The sequence below is a fragment of the Temnothorax longispinosus genome, chromosome 9, assembly GCF_030848805.1.
Source record: "Temnothorax longispinosus isolate EJ_2023e chromosome 9, Tlon_JGU_v1, whole genome shotgun sequence".
In the NCBI taxonomy this organism is placed as follows: Eukaryota; Metazoa; Arthropoda; class Insecta; order Hymenoptera; family Formicidae; genus Temnothorax; species Temnothorax longispinosus.
The window spans coordinates 1,011,868-1,030,398 of NC_092366.1; the positions used below are offsets into that span (position 1 = coordinate 1,011,868).

General features: G+C 30.0%; 1 protein-coding gene and 1 long non-coding RNA gene across 3 annotated transcripts; one reads left to right on the forward strand and one right to left on the reverse strand.

Moving 5' to 3' along the window:
• Positions 1-181: 181 nt before the first annotated feature.
• Positions 182-8,383, reverse strand: Pix (ATP-binding cassette sub-family E member 1 pix). Its single transcript, XM_071787858.1, has 17 exons — positions 8,114-8,383; positions 7,925-8,037; positions 7,620-7,824; positions 7,323-7,399; positions 7,154-7,244; positions 6,909-6,974; positions 6,562-6,609; positions 5,210-5,323; positions 4,117-4,407; positions 3,318-3,547; positions 2,862-3,077; positions 2,549-2,756; positions 2,247-2,433; positions 1,749-2,155; positions 1,143-1,455; positions 818-1,052; positions 182-699 (listed from the first exon to the last, which is right to left on the reverse strand). The coding sequence occupies exons 10-17, from the start codon at positions 3,528-3,530 to the stop codon at positions 652-654; spliced, it is 1,827 nt and encodes a 608-aa protein (XP_071643959.1). The 5' UTR covers positions 3,531-3,547; positions 4,117-4,407; positions 5,210-5,323; positions 6,562-6,609; positions 6,909-6,974; positions 7,154-7,244; positions 7,323-7,399; positions 7,620-7,824; positions 7,925-8,037; positions 8,114-8,383; the 3' UTR covers positions 182-651.
• A 784-nt stretch (positions 8,384-9,167) lies between these two features.
• Positions 9,168-16,157, forward strand: LOC139818894 (uncharacterized). Of its 2 annotated transcripts, XR_011733552.1 has the most exons (6): positions 9,168-9,238; positions 9,496-9,568; positions 9,817-9,880; positions 12,593-12,646; positions 15,308-15,687; positions 15,955-16,157. It is a non-coding gene; the product is annotated as an uncharacterized lncRNA (long non-coding RNA). The 2 variants fall into 2 exon arrangements; XR_011733551.1 differs by lacking the exon at positions 15,955-16,157 and having other exon boundaries at positions 15,308-15,852.
• Positions 16,158-18,531: the final 2,374 nt, after the last annotated feature.

Sequence of the window (18,531 nt, forward strand, 5' to 3'; positions counted from 1 at the left end):
GGCTATCGCATAGCTTTTAATCAATCAATTTGCAACGTTTCTGCAAGAGAAGAATTTTCACATATGTTTCTCTTGCAAATGAAATCAAGAATCGAGCCCGTTTTATTGCCTGTTGCCTAGCATTGTGCAAGGGCCTTTACACTTCTGATAATTGTATCTTATTTTAGAAAAAAAAAAACAATTGAAGAAATCGTTTATATATTGTTTGCAATTTAATATTATTTCGTTCTTATAACGGACGTACATGTAAATATGTTCAGGGAATATTAGAATCTTATTCTATATTAGATATGTGCAAATTATATAGTTTGACGAATATACTTATGAGAAATTCGTTTTTACAATACATTCTCAACTTTATCTTCAAATAATCCATTCTACATCCTCTTATAAATTAAGTGTCCTGTAGCTGTATACGTAATTATATATTTTGCGTTATTTTCAAAATAAAATAATTATTACTCTTGCTAAAGTGACATTTTCATTGAATAATATTCCAAATAATTACCTAGAACGTATAGCATTAATATCTTAATACAAAATACATTGTCTGCTCATATTCCTGGCATTTAAAAAGTATAAAGATTAAAAAATGTCCTTAACAATATCTTATATGTGCATTTTACTTGCACTATTATGACACTGTGTATCTTATTCTTCCAAAAAGAAATACTGTCCAGCTCTTTTCTGATCCAAGTCCTATAAGAAAAGTAATTGATTAGAATTTTACCCTTATCCAAAATATATTGGCAATTGAACATTTTTAATAAAGTTCACGTTGTTTAGAGAAAGTTATATCAACAAAAGTTATACGTACTTTTACCGATTGATTCTTATTGATCCTTGGTCTAAAGTTGTTGGGATCTCTTCTGAAAGTGATGCCCAATAGTTCCAAAAATCTGTTCATACCATTTAACAAAGATTGAGGACTATGAGCAGTTGTCATTAAGGACGGTATACCGGAAAATACTATTACACGATCAGCCAAGTATGTAGCCATGATGAAATCGTGTTCCACTACAAATCCTGTTTTCTTTGCGTGTAATATAAATCTGAAATGTACATGCAATTTTTATAACAGTATTCATTCCATTCCAGTACATTCACATCTCTAGATGGTAATATTTAAATCTATTAAATACCTCTTGATGACCTTTGCAGCAACTAAACGTTGTTCGGAATCCAAATACGCGGATGGCTCGTCAATCAAATAAACATCAGCTGGCTTTCCAAGGCAAAGGGCTAGAGCGACTCGCTGTAACTCTCCACCAGAAAGATTCTGCACTTCTTGATCCATGATATCGTCGATCTTCAAAGGCTTCATTACATCAGTTACAAATTGAGGATGCACGTATGCGTCTCGGACCTTCTCGTGTAACAGTTGTCTGACAATGCCTTGGGATTTGGGGCTTATCTTTTGTGGTTTATAACTGATGTGAAGTTGAGGGATACTTTCTGTAAAGCAACAATTTCATTATCACAATTTCATATTATGCATACTAAGATTACCGACAAATAACGTTTAACTGACAAATAACAAAGAAAAGATGTTACCAATTTTACAATTATTAAATTCGACTTTCTCGCAAAGTACTGTACAAATAAAACTTCATTATATTAATTCTACTCATTTAGTTGAAAATGTCACGGAATTTATCCCGTGTTCCTTTTAATGGTCGTACCCGCCAATGACAGATACACAAATAATATGCATACTTATATGTAGATGTCTATACACGTGAGCATACCTGATCCATCATCCGGAGGTAAGTTGCCTGCCAGCATTCTGATAAACGTTGTTTTACCAGTCCCATTTTCTCCTAATAAAACAAGTATTTCCGAATCGGTGAATTGCCCTTTCTCGACATTCAACTTAAATGATCCCATTGTTTTTGACATAGCAGGATACTCGTAGTGATTCATGCGTTTCACTTCTTCCTCAGTTGCACTTTCTGCTACTTTGAACACAAGAGATTCTTCACGAAATCGTAAATTTTCCGTGGGAACAAACCCATCGAGGAAAATGTTTATTCCTTCTCTTACGGAAAAAGGCATGGTAACGACTCCATATGCCCCGGGAACGCCATATAGGCAACAAATGAAATCGGACAGATAGTCCAAAACCGATAAATCGTGCTCCACTACTATTATAAACCTAATATATTAAGACAAGTAATAAATGCGTTAGAAATCTAATAAAAACTAATCGTTCTTTTCTCCTGGTTTTTTTTTACAAATATACTTACTTGTCAGGATGAATTAGAGATCTAATAGTTACAGCAGCATTGAGACGCTGTTTGACATCTAGATAGGAAGAAGGCTCGTCGAACATGAAAATATCTCCATTCTGAATGCATACCATTGCACAAGCAAATCGCTGAAGCTCACCACCGGAAAGTGCTTCAATACTTCGATCACGTATATGTAACAGATCTAAGAAAAATATACATTAGCAAAAATATAAAACATATAAAAGATTAGTAAAATTTTCCTTGTAATATCCAAAATTAGCCTTTGGACAAATACAAAGATAAAGATTCCTACTTACCAAGCATTCTGCAAATTTCCATCTGATTCTTGCATTCGTCCTTCTTATCTAAAAGTTGCTGCACGGTACCTTTCACGGCTTTAGGAATTTGGTCAACATATTGAGGTTTAATAAGTGCCTTAAGATCATCTTCCAAAATTTTGGTGAAATAATTCTGCAACTCGCTACCTCTGAAATGACTTAAAATTTCTGTCCAATCTGGTGGATCCTGTTCAAACAAAAAACAAATATTTTCTGTGCTATCCATTTAGTAGTTTGCATACATGTATATACATATATGTTGCGTGTATTGTGAGACACAGCAACTACATACAGAATATCTCCCCAAGTTTGGTTTTTGTTTGCCAGCTAAAATTTTAAGGGCAGTCGATTTGCCAATTCCATTAGTTCCTACGAGTCCTAGAACTTCACCGGGACGTGGAATAGGAAGTCTGTGTAGTTTAAATGAGTTCTTAGAATAACGATGCGTCGTTTCCTTCTCTAAATTACTAGGAAGATTGATAATAGAAATCGCTTCAAATGGACATTTCTGGAAAAAAAAAAATTTCTTTCATTGTCATCAACGTTAAAAGTTATTATTGTATAACATTTAGAGATAAGTATTACATAGAAAAGGTGCAAATAATCTCATACTTTATTCAATTTGGTTCATCATCATTATAAAGAACGTTTCAATACTTAATAACAAGTATAATACGATATCTATTAATTTTATCAAAGATGTCATTATACAAAATTGTTATATAATTATATTATATAATAAAATCACCTTGACACAGATACCACATCCAATGCACAGTTCCTCCGAGATGGCTGCTATTTTACTGTTTGGATTAACTTCTATACAAAGTTTTCCCATTCGTACTACGGGACAAGATCTCTTGCATTCTTGCCTACATCGTTTAGGTTTACACTTATCTGAATTCACAATCGCTATACGGGTCAAACGATCCGTCTCCTCCATTGACTTTTTTGGTGGCATGATGTGCTGATGATATGCTAATTTAGGGAAAAAATATAGCTTGACTGTATAATAGACAAATTAAAATATAAAGTACATCATAAATATATCATAAGGCAAGACAAAAAGCATACAACAAAATCTTGAAAAATAATATGAGGTAACATAATAAGATGACAAAAACAGATAAAACATTTAAAATTAGAGAATAATTTATAAATATGTCCTAGCTGACATATTTTAGTTTAACATTTATAAGCTGTTTAGTTGATAATTCACATTATAATCATGTACATCCGTAACATCTGGAGTAAACTTGAATGAGCAAAAAAGAATGAGGACTAAGCAAACAAACAAACAAAAAACCTAGAAAAGCAAAAAAAAATGCATTAAATTGTCATACTGACCAAATTTTAATTATCGCAATCATAAAAGCTGTTAATCCCATGCGACTTCTAACCTCAAATCATAAATGACAAATTCGAAATGCTACCGAAATAAATATCAACGCTATTGTGATGTGTATGTCGTTAATGGAAATAGTTTGTCTCAATCCTATACAGAATTTGAAAAGCAGCAATGTAATATAATATATATTAACGCTTACCCTAAGAAAAGTCAAAAACGTGGATAGATCTACAGGAAGTGACTCCAAACTCCAAATGATCCTATCAAACGCGTTTCGATCTTTCTACAAGAACTTGGTCTATTTCCACATTTTTAAGGTGCAATTTCATGAGCAGTGAAAAGCAGCAGCAGTCCAGCAGATCGTACTGATTGGCTACAAAATAGAGAAGTTCTAGAAACTCGAGAACTTCTCTATTTTGCAGCCAATCAGTACTAGAGATCCTCAAGCAAGAGATTGGACATCTACCATCCGCCATATTATTCAGGCCACCTATGGCGCGTTTTCAAAAAAATGTTTAAATCAGTTTAGTATCTATATAGTTTATTAACATTTCTAATGACTTTAAGGATAAAAAAAAAGTAATTAGCTATGTACAAACCAGCCAAAATTTTGAGTGTATTCGATAGTTTGCGATAAGATACTATAAGACATGTATTGCTACACAAGTCATAAACACTTGATCTAATGTCAAAGTTTATTCTAAATTTACAACAATTGCTTTAATAAAATCAGATTCTTCAAAATTTATTATTAATTTTTATCCTGAAAGGTCTATGATGCGGAACAAACGCACACATTGTGTTTGATTTCCACACAAATTTTTTTCATTTTATAAATAAAATTCATGGAATTTTTTTAATAAAATTTTTTAAATAAAATTAGTAGAATACGTTCCCAAAAGTTGACTACGAAGTATATATTAGAATACTTCATAGCTGTTCTATATATTATATATATGTATAAATTAATTAGAACTACGTTTTACTAATACTACTATAAAACACATTTGCAGCAGATCAGTGACAAGTAATAATAATTAAATTATAGTAATAAATAACATTATTTATTACAATAAAAATGTCCAACAAAGTCATAATTAAAATGGTAAAATATAAATATATAAAGTTATTCGTTTAGTTTATAATCTTAAATGTAGCTAAGTGTAGTATATAGTTGAATGCATGGCAGACTCTTATTATTTGCGATTGGATAAATTGATAACAAGAAATTATATACACATAATACCACAAGAACATATGTGTCTCTTGATTTGAGATAAGCGTATGTTTACCTTGGTTTGTATACTGCAAATTTGAAATTGAATAATTTTGTCTATAACCATTTTTGCACACTCTGTACAATTCTGTGTTCTGGATTCAATGCTGTTTCTTATCACGGGGGGGACCTACAAAATTATTTCAATATATTATTACACACGCACAAATCTTGTACAGAAGTTAATTTTAAAATAAGAAATCATGTTGCATCAAACGTGAATATTACATACAGGGTGTTCCCGAGTTAAACGGCCAAACTTGAAATATGAATTTAAAATCTTAAAAATAAAAATTGTCCTGTGGAGGTATGCACGCAAGCGCTTTGTTCAAGAAATATTGAGTTCTGAATTCACAGAATTAGGAATCAATAATTTCGAAATAATAGAAGTTTACCTTCTTTATTGCTAAACAGTCATCAAAATTAAAACAATTATTGTCTTTATTGTTTAACTTTAACCAAAATTTAAGTATAAAATATTTTGTTCAAAATAATGACTTGGAGAGAAATAGCCTGGAAATAAACATTGCACCTATCGGTAAGGGAACAAATTTTTTGTATGGGATGCTTTCAAGCAAAAAAGATAATGAAGTGCCTATTAATGATCTTCAAACATTAAAACGAAAGATAGTACAAGTGGAGAAATAAAGAGGCACAACGTCAGTCAGTCAATCGTTCTCTCACCGATAAGTGCAACGCTTGTCTTTGGGCTAGAGGCCATCATTTTAAATAAAATATTTAATACGTTAGTTTTGATTATTGTAAAGCACTAAAAAGCATAATTATTTTTATTTTGATTATTGTTCAACATTAAAAGGGATAAACCTACATTATATATTAAAATTATACATTTTTAATAGTTCTGTAATTTTAGAAGTTAATATCTCTTGAAAGAAACGTTTGCGAGGATATCTCCAGAGTAAAACTTTTATTTGTTTTAAGACCCTAAACTCATGTATTTAAGTTTGGCCGTTTTACCCGAGAATACACTGTATGTGTACATGCCATATATGTATGTAACTATAATATACATATATAACATAAAATAAGTATTGATGCTTGAATATATTTTCCTGTAAATGAGCTAATAATGAGTATAATACTTTTAAATTTATGTACTAAGTTGTAACAAAAGTTCGTAGCGTTTTTTTTAGTAAAATTCTAAGTCAATTAATACATTTGTATATAAATATTTATTCAACTACATATGCGACGTTTATTCCATTTGGCATCTTTGCGATCAATTCATTTTGTCCTTCCAAGATTTTATATATTTTTCATCGCCAACTGTTAAACAACGTTACGCCTTTTGTTACAACCCAATACAAACCTCATTTTTGTCAATTAATTTTGATTCCAAATACTTACGCTAATGGTTAATAGTATTTCCTTTATATTTTTCACAAACGTCATTATCTGGAACATGTTATGACATTTACTATCAATAAATTATCTTTTAGTCTTATAATAATAAATTTAATATAATACTTATTAATAATTAATAAAGTAATTATTCAATAAAATAAATTTAATATAATATGTATAGTTTACTTTTTATAGTTATTTTTTTATACTATTGTTTATACAATTTTTTACACTCTGCATGATTAGATCAAAATACTTATAATGTATCAGATAAATTACAAATATAAAAGATTACAAAAATAGGAAAATTATAAAAAAGGAATACGATAATTTGACTCCATAATATTTACCTTGTCAAGCTGTTTCTTAGAATACACGTTATTAATAATACCAATTAGTGCTGTGTACTAATTTCTCTATAAAGACAAAATAGATTATATATAGTTAGCATGTATAAGAAACTTTCATAATTATGAACAGAATACATGTATGTTAATGCTTTTATAAAGAAAACTCTTTTATTACTTTATGTAATATCTTGATACACATAAAATAGACACATAGCATAGATAAAAGCTTCTTTCTTTTTAATTACCTGTGCTATGCCTGTTACAGATATCAGAACTCCTTGACAGGTGTGTACCGTTGGACCCTCGACTTGTAAAGTCATCGTATTCAGAGAAATTCTGTAAAGATAAGATATGCATAAGCCGAGGAATTCATCATGCTATCTATGTCTACGGAAGTACTTATATGACTCTCACTTTTGTACTTGTTGCACGAAGGGCCAAACAAACACTAGGTCCTCCAGGTATCAAGAGAAGTTTGCTGTAGCAACATCCTGGAAGAAGTTAATGCAAAACTGAATTAGAAAACTGACAATACAGAGGACCATGAGAAAGATAACGGTTCGTTAAATTAATATATAATTAAATTAATATGTAAATAAAACAAAATGCATACGACGGCTGCGACTAGTCAATAAGTTGAAAACAATTTGGGAATGTCGTACGTATCATTTCATGTATATCTATGAAAAATAAAGTGAATAAGACTCATACATCTCTACATCTGTTGTGCTGGACGATGACTTGCACGAATTATGCAAACGTTGTCGTACATTTCTTCATCTTCGTCGCGTTTATTAGTCTCTGCGTTAAATTGTCTGCCAATGCCAGTTTCGTATGCATCGTTCGGCTTGTGTTTTGTATTATTCAACGCAGCCATGTTTACCATTCCTCCTGTTTTCATGTTGAAGGGATCCGACTAAATTAACATACAGATCATCTTTCATATTACATCATCCACCCTGTGTTTTAATTTTATTGCACATGCATCCACGTATACTGTTATATACGTATCCTACCGTTATGACATCAGATAGATGCATCGCTTTCTCCAAGAGCCAAACCGACGACGTCGACTCCAGCGGGTCTCTCGCGGAGCTTCTGAATGATCTTCATCTCCTCAACCTTCTCCCTGAAATAAGTCTCTTTCTAATCACGCTAATTCCCACGTTACTATTTAATTAAGACAAAATAAATACAATTCTTACCTGAGAGACACTTTTTCCTCCTCGCTGTCATTATCATCGGATAGAGTTTCGTGTTTTCTTAAAGGTTTCTTCTTCTTCTTCTTGGACTGGATGTTAGATGCTTCATCATCGCCGCTACCCATTTTTTTGATTAATTAATCAGTTAATTAAACTCTATCTTCTCTCGAGCAAAACCACAAGAGACAGGTTAACGTAGTGCAGGTTGACGCAGAGTCGCTGTCAATCGATTATCGATTGATAAATCTCCATCAATAGGGTTTGAGTCTCCGCTAAATCGGGTTGGAGTCTCCACTAAATCGAATTCAAGTCTCCGCTATAAATTGTAAGCAGAGAGAAACCTGAGAGCGGAATATATAGATCTAAGAATACAATCGTCGTCTTTTTGAATGTTGCAAATGTCGCGGATATCTATTCCAGCCAGAATATTAATACGCCTATTCGTTAGAACGCGAGAAATTTCAAATTATCCGCGCGGAAGATCAAGCACCTCCGCCATATTGATGACGTCACCTTCCATTTTCCCAGAATGCGCAAACGCATCGCAACGACGGCGGGCGGCGGACGCACGGAGCGGATCGGTCCCCGAACAAGCTATTTAATTAGTAAGAGTAAGCTTTATTTTGTCTTGCATGCATTATTTAACGCAGTACCTATCGCGTAGGATAGATTCAGCGCTCGGGTATTAACGTATTTGCAAATATACGCATTATTTCAGTACGGTACTTATTCGGTCGAAAGCGCGTCGCGTTGTCAATCGCGAAAGTGGACGATCGCGTCGTATTTTTCAATGACGCGAATATCGCGGATATTTGTCAAAACTGTTAGTACGCCTATTCGCTAAATTGCAAAAAAACGATCATGATCATAAGCAAGCGTATAGTATTCGGGGTTCTCGAAATTCGGAAAATTCGTGATCGCGAAGTTGTGAGTTGTGAGAGCGGGGTGAGTAGCGACGCCAATGCACCCTTGGCTCGGTTTGGCGCGAGAAGTTTCGCGCGCGGGGGATGACGGGTCTCCGCCATATTGATGACGTCAGACGTTCTCATTCATTTCCACTTTCCAGATCGCGGCGGACGCGGAAGGACCGGCTCCGGAACGAGTGGCGTCGCGGGAGTTGTTTAATTGGTAAGAGTAAGCATTATTAATCTTGCATGAATTATTTAACGCAGCACCTATCGCGTAGTATCGACTCAGCGCTCGGATGTAACGTGCGTACTAACGATATTTCTCAAAAATAAGTATTTCGCGGTACTTGTTTGGTCGCAGGCGCGTCGCGCGGACAATCGCGGGTGATCGTATTTTCCATCTGCCACGAATATCGCGAAGCGCCTCCGCTCTCCGCTATGTTGCTCATGTTAATTACGCTACCCTTTCATTTCCAGATCGCGACAGGGCACGAGCCGCACGAGACGGATCGGCTGCGGAACGAGTGGCGTCGCGAGAGTTGTTTAATTGGTAAGTGTAACCTTTATTAATCTATGCATGCATTATTTACTGCAGTATTTATCGAGTAGTATCGATTCAGCGCTCGGGTGTAAATATATTTCTAAAAAATACGTATTTCGCGATACTTGTTCGGCCGAAGGCACGTCGCGCCGATAATCGCGAAAATGACATCGCGACGTTTTCGGTGCGAAAAGTTGAGCGCGCGGGAGACGAAGTGCCTTTGCCATATGTTAATTACGCTCCCCTTTCATTTCTAGATCGCGACGGGCGCGAGACGGATCGGCTGCGGAATGATGAGTGTCGTCGCGACTTATTTAATTGGTAAGTAGTTATACTTAGAATATTGCACATAAATATTGCACTAAAAAAATATTTATCTAGATTGCTATTTATTTAGATTAAATATAATTATCATTGTTTATATTAATTTTCCTGTCAATAAAGATATTTATTTTTAAATTAATATATGTATGTATGTGTGTGTATATATTTTTAAATAAATATATTGTTGTAAATAACTTATAATATCATGAACAATGTAATAAGGAAATACATAATCGACACGTAAAAGCACAAATATATTGTGCGATAAAATGGAAATGTTATCACACACTAATTTAAATAAAAATTTTTAATTCTAAATAAATATGTGTATTATATTAACTAAATAAGCTATTGGCGGCAATCTAAATAAATATTTTATTTGATCTAAATATTTCTTTCTCAGTGTGTGATAACATTTCCATTTTATCGCACAATATACCTATGCTTTTACGTGTCGATTATGTATTTCCTTATTACATTATTTATAATATTATAAGTTATTTGCAGCAACATATTTATTTAAAAAAAATATATATATATACATGTATAATATATATTAATTTAAAATTAAATATCTTTATTAACAGCAAAATTAAAATAAACAATGATAATTATTGTAAAAAAATTCCTCTGTTCTGCAACAAATAATTTATATGATTTCACATCACATTATTTTGTTTTATTTGTTATAAACCAGTTTTTCAATTATTAGATGGATAAGCTATGAAGCATTATGTATAAATTGGCACTTTATAAACATTAATATAATATTGTTATATATATAATAAATACAATATACTGCGTTATTGAAATACATGTTTCTTGTTCTTATAACATAATACTTCTATTTTATATACACATATTTGAAAAAATATTTACCGATATACATGTAACTTGATTGCACTAATTTATAAAATATTCAATCTCGGACGAATATTTGGAGAAGAAATTAAAGCAAACACATGCCTAACGCATTTAATAACTTATTATTCCCTATCTAAAAATAATTCTTTATTTCTATTTTGCATATATAAATATTTTGTATTAATTTTTTGGGGGAAAAAGAAATTTGTAAAAAAGCTTTATATTTTTAAAATGCTAATATTTTGTTCTCAATACGATTTTAATTTTTTTTATATCTTCTTCATCATTTCAGCAATGTAACCAATAAGAATTAACTGTTTCCATAATTATTTTTTATATCTATGAAACTATTTATCTTTATTAAGATACAACTCTAGATATATAGATATAAGTATTTTATCTTTGTTGTCTGAATTCTATTGTCTAGGAAAAAAACTTTACAGTTTTACTTTTTCGAGTTAAAACATTCAATATATAATATTATTTTCAATATATTTTAAATAAGTATAGTTTAATAACTTTAATACGTTAAAACTTTTAAACTTTAAAACAGGTCGTTATTTTAATTTTATTAATATTTTTATAGTTAAATAACCGTTAATTTTTATTTATTGTATTCTTTCTCTATGTACCTGTGCGAGTGTAGCCTCAAGCATATTAGAACACTAAATTAAATAACGTAAAATAAGTCCGAAATAAAATATCTGTCATAATTTTTTATAGCTCATCTATTTTAAGTTAACAGATCCATAAAAGAGGTTCCATATTTACTTATAATCTAATTATAATGATGCATAAATATACATATATCTTATACAACTTTCACAGATCCGTTATCTCATTAATAATACTAATAAAAATAACATCTTAATGACAATTCTTTTTTAAAATATTAACTTGTATAAAATTTAATAAGAAAAAAATCAATAGTCCTGACATAATCTAAACTATTATAAATTTTAATTATTTATAAATTATTTATAAATAGAAATATATATTAACAAGTAATATTTTATATGATGTATTTGTCGATATTAATGTCAAGCCATTGATTCAAACATTGATTATATGGATAGACTATAAAATATTGTGTAAAAATTGGCGTTTTATAGAAGTAAAAATTAGTTCAATCATATATAATATTGTATCTCATATATATATATATATATATATATATATATATATATATATATATATATATATATATATATATATAAATCAGATGCAATATTATACATCAGATGAATATACAGCATTATTAAAATATGTATTACTTGTTTTTATAAGAGAGATAATGCTTCTATTTATACACACATTCAAAAAGTATTTATAAATATAAAGGAAACACACGTCTAACTCATTTAATACCTATCCTTTTCTCTATAAGAGAATAGTCTTTATTTTTATTTTACATATATAAATATATTGTACTAATTCTTTTCGTAAAAAAGAAATCTGTAGAAAAGTTTCATATTTTTAAAATGTCAATATTTCATTTTCAACTTTATTGCAACTTTCTTTTTTATTCTTTTTTTTATTTATTTCAGCAACTTTAATGTAATCAAGAATCAATTACTTCCATAATCCTTTTTTTATATCTATATAAGTATTTATCTTTATTAATTGTAAGATATAACTCTAAATATAAATATTTTTTTTTATTGTCTGAGATCTATTGTCTAAAAAAGAAAAACTTTAATCTTTGACATACTTTTAAGTTAAAAGATTCAATATATTATTTTTATTAACTATTTTGAGCTCCGTTTTAATTTGTGATATAATTTTTGTGTTATAATTGTACGTTAATTACAAATAACCTAATTAAACCTTATATTTATGTTACAGAACCATCATAGCTGATAATACATAGCTGACATTTTCACACTCCACCATCAATCGGTGAGTAACAAAAAACGTTATTTATTACTAAAAAAAAAACGACTAATTTTATGCAAGTAAGCAATGATGCTCACCACTTTATTACAACAGCAAAGTTATTACAACAGCACTCTATATTTTTTCTAGACCTCCTTAGCGTCTAGAAAAGACGCTACGGATTCTTTCATCTGAACCCTTTTTTTAACTTGTATCTCACAACAGAAAAGATATGTACAAGATTAATCTGTAACATAATAAAATATTTAAATAAAAATAATGTCTAAAATAAATATAGATTCCTTGTTTTTATAAGAAAGATAATGCTTCTATTTTATATACATATATTCAAAAGATGTTTATAGACACCCATATTGTTTGCTTGCATCAAATATTATGAAATATTTAATTTTGAGCGCATATTTGGAGAACAGATTAAAAGAACATACCTAAAATAAAAATAGAAGAATAACTTTTGCATGCAAGTATCATTTTATTCATAATTTCAACTAATGTACGAACTACGAATATTAGTTCAACTTTAGATATCAACTTGCATAAAATTTGAAAAAAATCTAATTCTTATATAATTTTAAACTATTATAAATTTTAATTATTTAGAAATATTTTATATAAAAATTGTCCATTTTAATCAATCACCCCTAAAAACTTTTTTAATTGTAATTTTAGAAAGAAATGCTTTGGACGAAAGTTGTTTGGTTTGAAGGAAACATGATTCTTACGTAAGTTATGTTATAGATGTTATGTTATAGATGTCATCGTTTTCAAGAAATTTTAAAGGCGACTAATTTCTTAAATAAAACTTAATTTTTTCCTTGAGATAAAAGTTATAGATCTCGTCGAGACGTTTTCAAAACACTAGAATAAAGCTCTCTGTCGTTAAAGATTTTCTGAGATATTTAAAATTTTGTCATGATGTTTTTTAATATAAAATATGAAATATCTCATAAAGTATTCTTTTTTATTACTTTACCTGGATACTTTTGTACATAAAATAATGAAAGCAAGCGAACAATAAAATTAATTTTTACATTTGCAATTTTACACAATTGAATGCTTTTACAATGCAAACAAATTTTTTAAAATTATTTTTTCTATTTTTTTTTACAATTGGTTTTTTTTTATTATTCTACGTATAAAAGTATCAAGGTAAAGTCATCGAAAAGTGAATTATTACTTTACGAGATATTTCATATTTTATATTAAAAATATGATAAAATTTAAAGTATCAGGAAATCCTTAACGAAAAAGAACTTTATTATAGTGTTTTAAAAACGTCTCGACGAGATCTATAACTATTATTTTAAGGAAAAAATTAAGTTCCATTTAAAAAATTAATTTTCTTTAAAATTTCTTGAAGATAACATGTATGGCACGACTCACATTGGAATCATATAACCCCCTTCAAACAACTTTCGTCTAAAGCATTTCTTTCTAGAATCACAAATAAAAAAGTTTTTGGGAGCAATCGATTAAAATAAGACACCCTGTATATTTGTTAATATTAATAATGTCATAAATAATTTATTAAATATTTAAAAAATCTCAAAATATAATCTAACAAATATTTTATTTATTAGACAACGTATTAAACATTCAATACACTATTTCATTATACAGTGATCTGAAAACGATGTACTACGCAAATAAATAATATAATTCTAAATAAATATGTGATTATATTAAGTAAATATGTTATTAGTACTATTCAAAGTAATATTTTCTTGGATCTAAAAAATTTTTTTCTTAGTGAACAAATCGTTCGAATCGATAAAAATACACACATGGGCTTTAGATTCTATCGGAATGCGCGTCTAGCAATTTTTATTTATTTATTTTTAAATTAAAGTTTTATTGTATCCTGGCTCTCTCCTTTCTCTATATTATAAAGTTTATATTTAATATAAATTTCATAATTGCGATCAAAACTTTTCGAATCAAAACGCTGTCGACATAAAGATTTGTATGGAAAGTAAAGTAACGCGCAAATCTTAAAACATATATATAGGAAGCTTTCCAGCAAGTGACAAGTCGACACAAGTGTCGTTTTGTCTTTGTTACTCATTACCAAAAAAGAAAGATAAAACGACGTTTGTGTCGACTTGTGTCGCTTGCTGGCTGTATCATGCATGACTGAAGATACATCTGAATCAACATCTAAAATACAAAATAGAGGAAATAATCCAATCTTTTAATTCCAAAATTGTAGTGTAAATATTAAATTCACTAATTAATGCTTATTCTTTGTAAAAATTATATTCTTTAATTATATTCTAAAAATTAATAGACGACGATACGAGTCAAGCGCGGTACGTGGTGCGCAAATAGAGAATTAATAGTTACAGAAGTAACGAATTAAAATGTATATACGTACGTATATACATATATTCCAACTTAATAAACTGCGCGCCGATTATTTGTCGGACTTGAAACACAGCTATTGTTGGAACATTAATATTTTTCACAATAATTTCTTTACAGTTTTTTAAATAATTAAATCGTGTAGATTTAATTCCGAGGAGGGAAGGGTATTAATGTTCCAACGATAGCTGTGTTTCAAGTCCGACAAATAATCAGCGCGCAGTTTATTGCGCCCATCGTGTGCTACTTTCGCCCCTTGGTGCACAATATACTATAATCGATTCGATTATTTTTATGTTACAGAAAATATCGACGCGGGAAGGAGTATCTTCGCATTTATCCAAGCAAAACTCTTGTTCTGCTTGGGTAAAAATTCAAAGACGGGGAAGCTAACGTACTCTCGTCCGCCGAATTAATTGAATAAACGAACCGCAGCCGGTTCGTCGCGTTTGCTTCGGGAGTGCCGTTCAAGTAATCGGACTAAAGGACTTTTTTTAAACAGGAGTGCCGTACAGTATCGCGCGAGAAAGACTTTTAATGAAATTAGTCCGCGCGCGATTGTAGTTTATTATCCGCGAGTGTTTCTCGCGAGTGTCCTGTGCGGTGAGAGGAGGAAGCCTGACGTCCTGAGAGGAGGAGGAGGTCTGGAGAGAGACATCGGGCACCGACGGAGCAACCTTGGGGTAAGTATCATCTCTTAGCTACGTAAAATTAATAATTTGTCTCTATTTATTCGAATTGTTTTATTTAAATTTTGATAAGTTAAAAGTAATTAAAGAAAGAGAAGTTATCTAAAATGTTATTCTTGCAAAGATCTTTTTCGATAAACAGATAATTGTATTGCTAAATATTTTACTAAAAGACGAATTAGAGACGCGTAAGAATCAACTTTTCAAATGTTAATAATTTTGAGCGGTTTTTAATTTAAATCTTCTGTTTGTATGTTACAGTGTCACCGTAGCTACGTGGCTGCATAACTCCGCCCGTTGCGCATCGAATCGGTGAGTCAATGAAAAAATTTTTTATTGAGGTAACGAATCTACGAATATATATAATTAAATATAGAGCAAAAATATATCTCCTACATGTCAAATTACAATAATTTATAGTATGAAAATATTATTACATCTCGTAGATCCGTTGCCTTAAAATGGATGGGTTAAAATTAATTATGGTATATATTTAATCTTGGTATCACTTATTTATCGAAATATTATGCGATTGTGCTTGAGGAAATACTCGCACACTTCGCACGCACGGAGCTCGCAAAGAGTTCATCATCGTTCGTCGAGTTACGTTGACGAACTGCCGCGTTTTTTTATAAATAACTATTGAATCAAATTTGTCAATTCTATTTACAGTTAAAGTATTAGGTTGGCCAATAAGTCCGCGCGGTTTTTTACTTATAAATGTTCAAGTAAAAAACCGCACGGACTTATTGACCAACCTAATAAAAACCAAGAAAAAGAAACAAGGAATAAAATAATGCTCTGATAATTAAAGTTATGATTTTTTAAATTGTATTGTAGTCAATAAATTTTTATTTAGATTTTTTTAAAGAATTATTTTTTTAAACAAAAGAGATATCATGTTAGATGTTTAAAAAAAGTATCTGTTGATAGGGAAAAATTGTAAATTAGTTAGAATGTTTTATTTATTCCTTTATTCTCATTTATTCCTTTCCATATGTTTATCCAAGATTAAATATAATATAAATTGATGCAAGGAAACAATATACATATATATATATATATATATATATATATATATATTTAGAATATTAGTATAAAGAAAAGCGTGCAATATGCATAAATTAGTAAATTTATTTAATTTCAGCCACAATATGCATAAATTATACATGAATAAAAAATATTTTGGTCTTATTATGCAATTTGTTTTATGGAAAATTTGATAATTGTTATTAATTGCTCAAATTTATTTTAATAAAGCATCAATTTTATCCTAATTTGTTGTAACCCATCCATCTATTTTTGATTGAGAAATTGGCTTTGTGCCAGTCAAGTAATATATGACGTGAGATTGTAAATATTCTGTCAAGAAACGCTGAAACTTTTTAAATTATTTTAGAATTAATCGTATAATACAATTATATATTCAATTTTGCATGCAGTAATATATGTATATGAATATGTTAAAAATACGTTTGGTAGAAAATGAAAAATATAACGAGATATATTTATATCGATACAAAAGTTTATAAAGATTTGCATATATTATTCAATTATAACAACGCGATTATTCATTAATTATAATACCACGTGTGGGGGAAGTTCTTTTTCTTGGATCTCACGTCATTTATTCTGTATATCTTATTTGATATATTTTCAAGATGCGTATCGCCTGAAAAACGTGCATAATAACGCATCTTTATGTTTTCGCGGCCGGTTTTTTGAGAAAATTTTTATTCTTAATTTTTTAATTTAGTCTACATTATAAATTTTAATTTTTCGCGGGATATAATTGAGATATTTACGTATAACGCAATATTCATAGAACGCAAAGTAAAATTTTTTTCTGTACTTGATTACAATTCCAAATTAAACGAATGGATCACAAAGAAATGGACAATCAATATTTTTAAAAGTAAATACGGAATTAGTAATAGAAATATTTTTGATCAATCTTGTGCAGTCATTTTTTAAATTAATATTTTTTTGTAAATTAACTTTTCGTTGTTTATTTTTTACAATCGATACTCGCGCGTAATTCGAATCGAACGTAATATATTATCTTTCGGCAATGATAATGATACGACAATGGAAGGAATTTTTTTTCCCTTTGATCTGGTCGAAATGCGATCAGATTGTATATGGCCAGGAGCGACAAACGTAAGTCCAATCTGGCCTGAAGAAAGAAGACTAGATACGATAAAGATAAGTGGTCAACATTGACCACTGAGATGAAATAAGGTATGAGATGAAACATATAAAACTGTTTTATATATTTATTTATTTGTCCCAAAGGGCTACTTTTCTATATTTTTTTGCATACGTGCAAAATTGGAAAAATCGCTATTAAATCCGAATCGCGCGTGTCTTAGAATCCCTTTCACATTTCTTACATCTCAAGTGATCGGTTTCACTTTGAGGTATCCCGCTGAATCAACCAGCAAATCAGATTTCTTATAAATCGGGTCGCGGACTAAATTAAAGCTTTGTATTAGATATTATAACATGTATAGGTAGGAAAATGAATAAATAGAACTATATAGATTGGAATACGGGTAGGTAGGTAGGGATTCGGGTAGGCAGGGACAAGGGGATATAACTCGATAGAAAAAATTGTATGATAGACAAAATAAAAGTAATATTCTTAATATAATAATAATAAATATAATTATTTATTATTATTATATTTTTAATATCTAATAACAACTTAAATGTATATTTAATTATACTAATTTTTATATAAAAACTTATTTAATACTAGGTCGCGTCGCGCGGTGCGTGTGTCTGCGGATCGACACCCACCCAACCCTGCGAGATTACGGGTGGATTGTAGGGCGT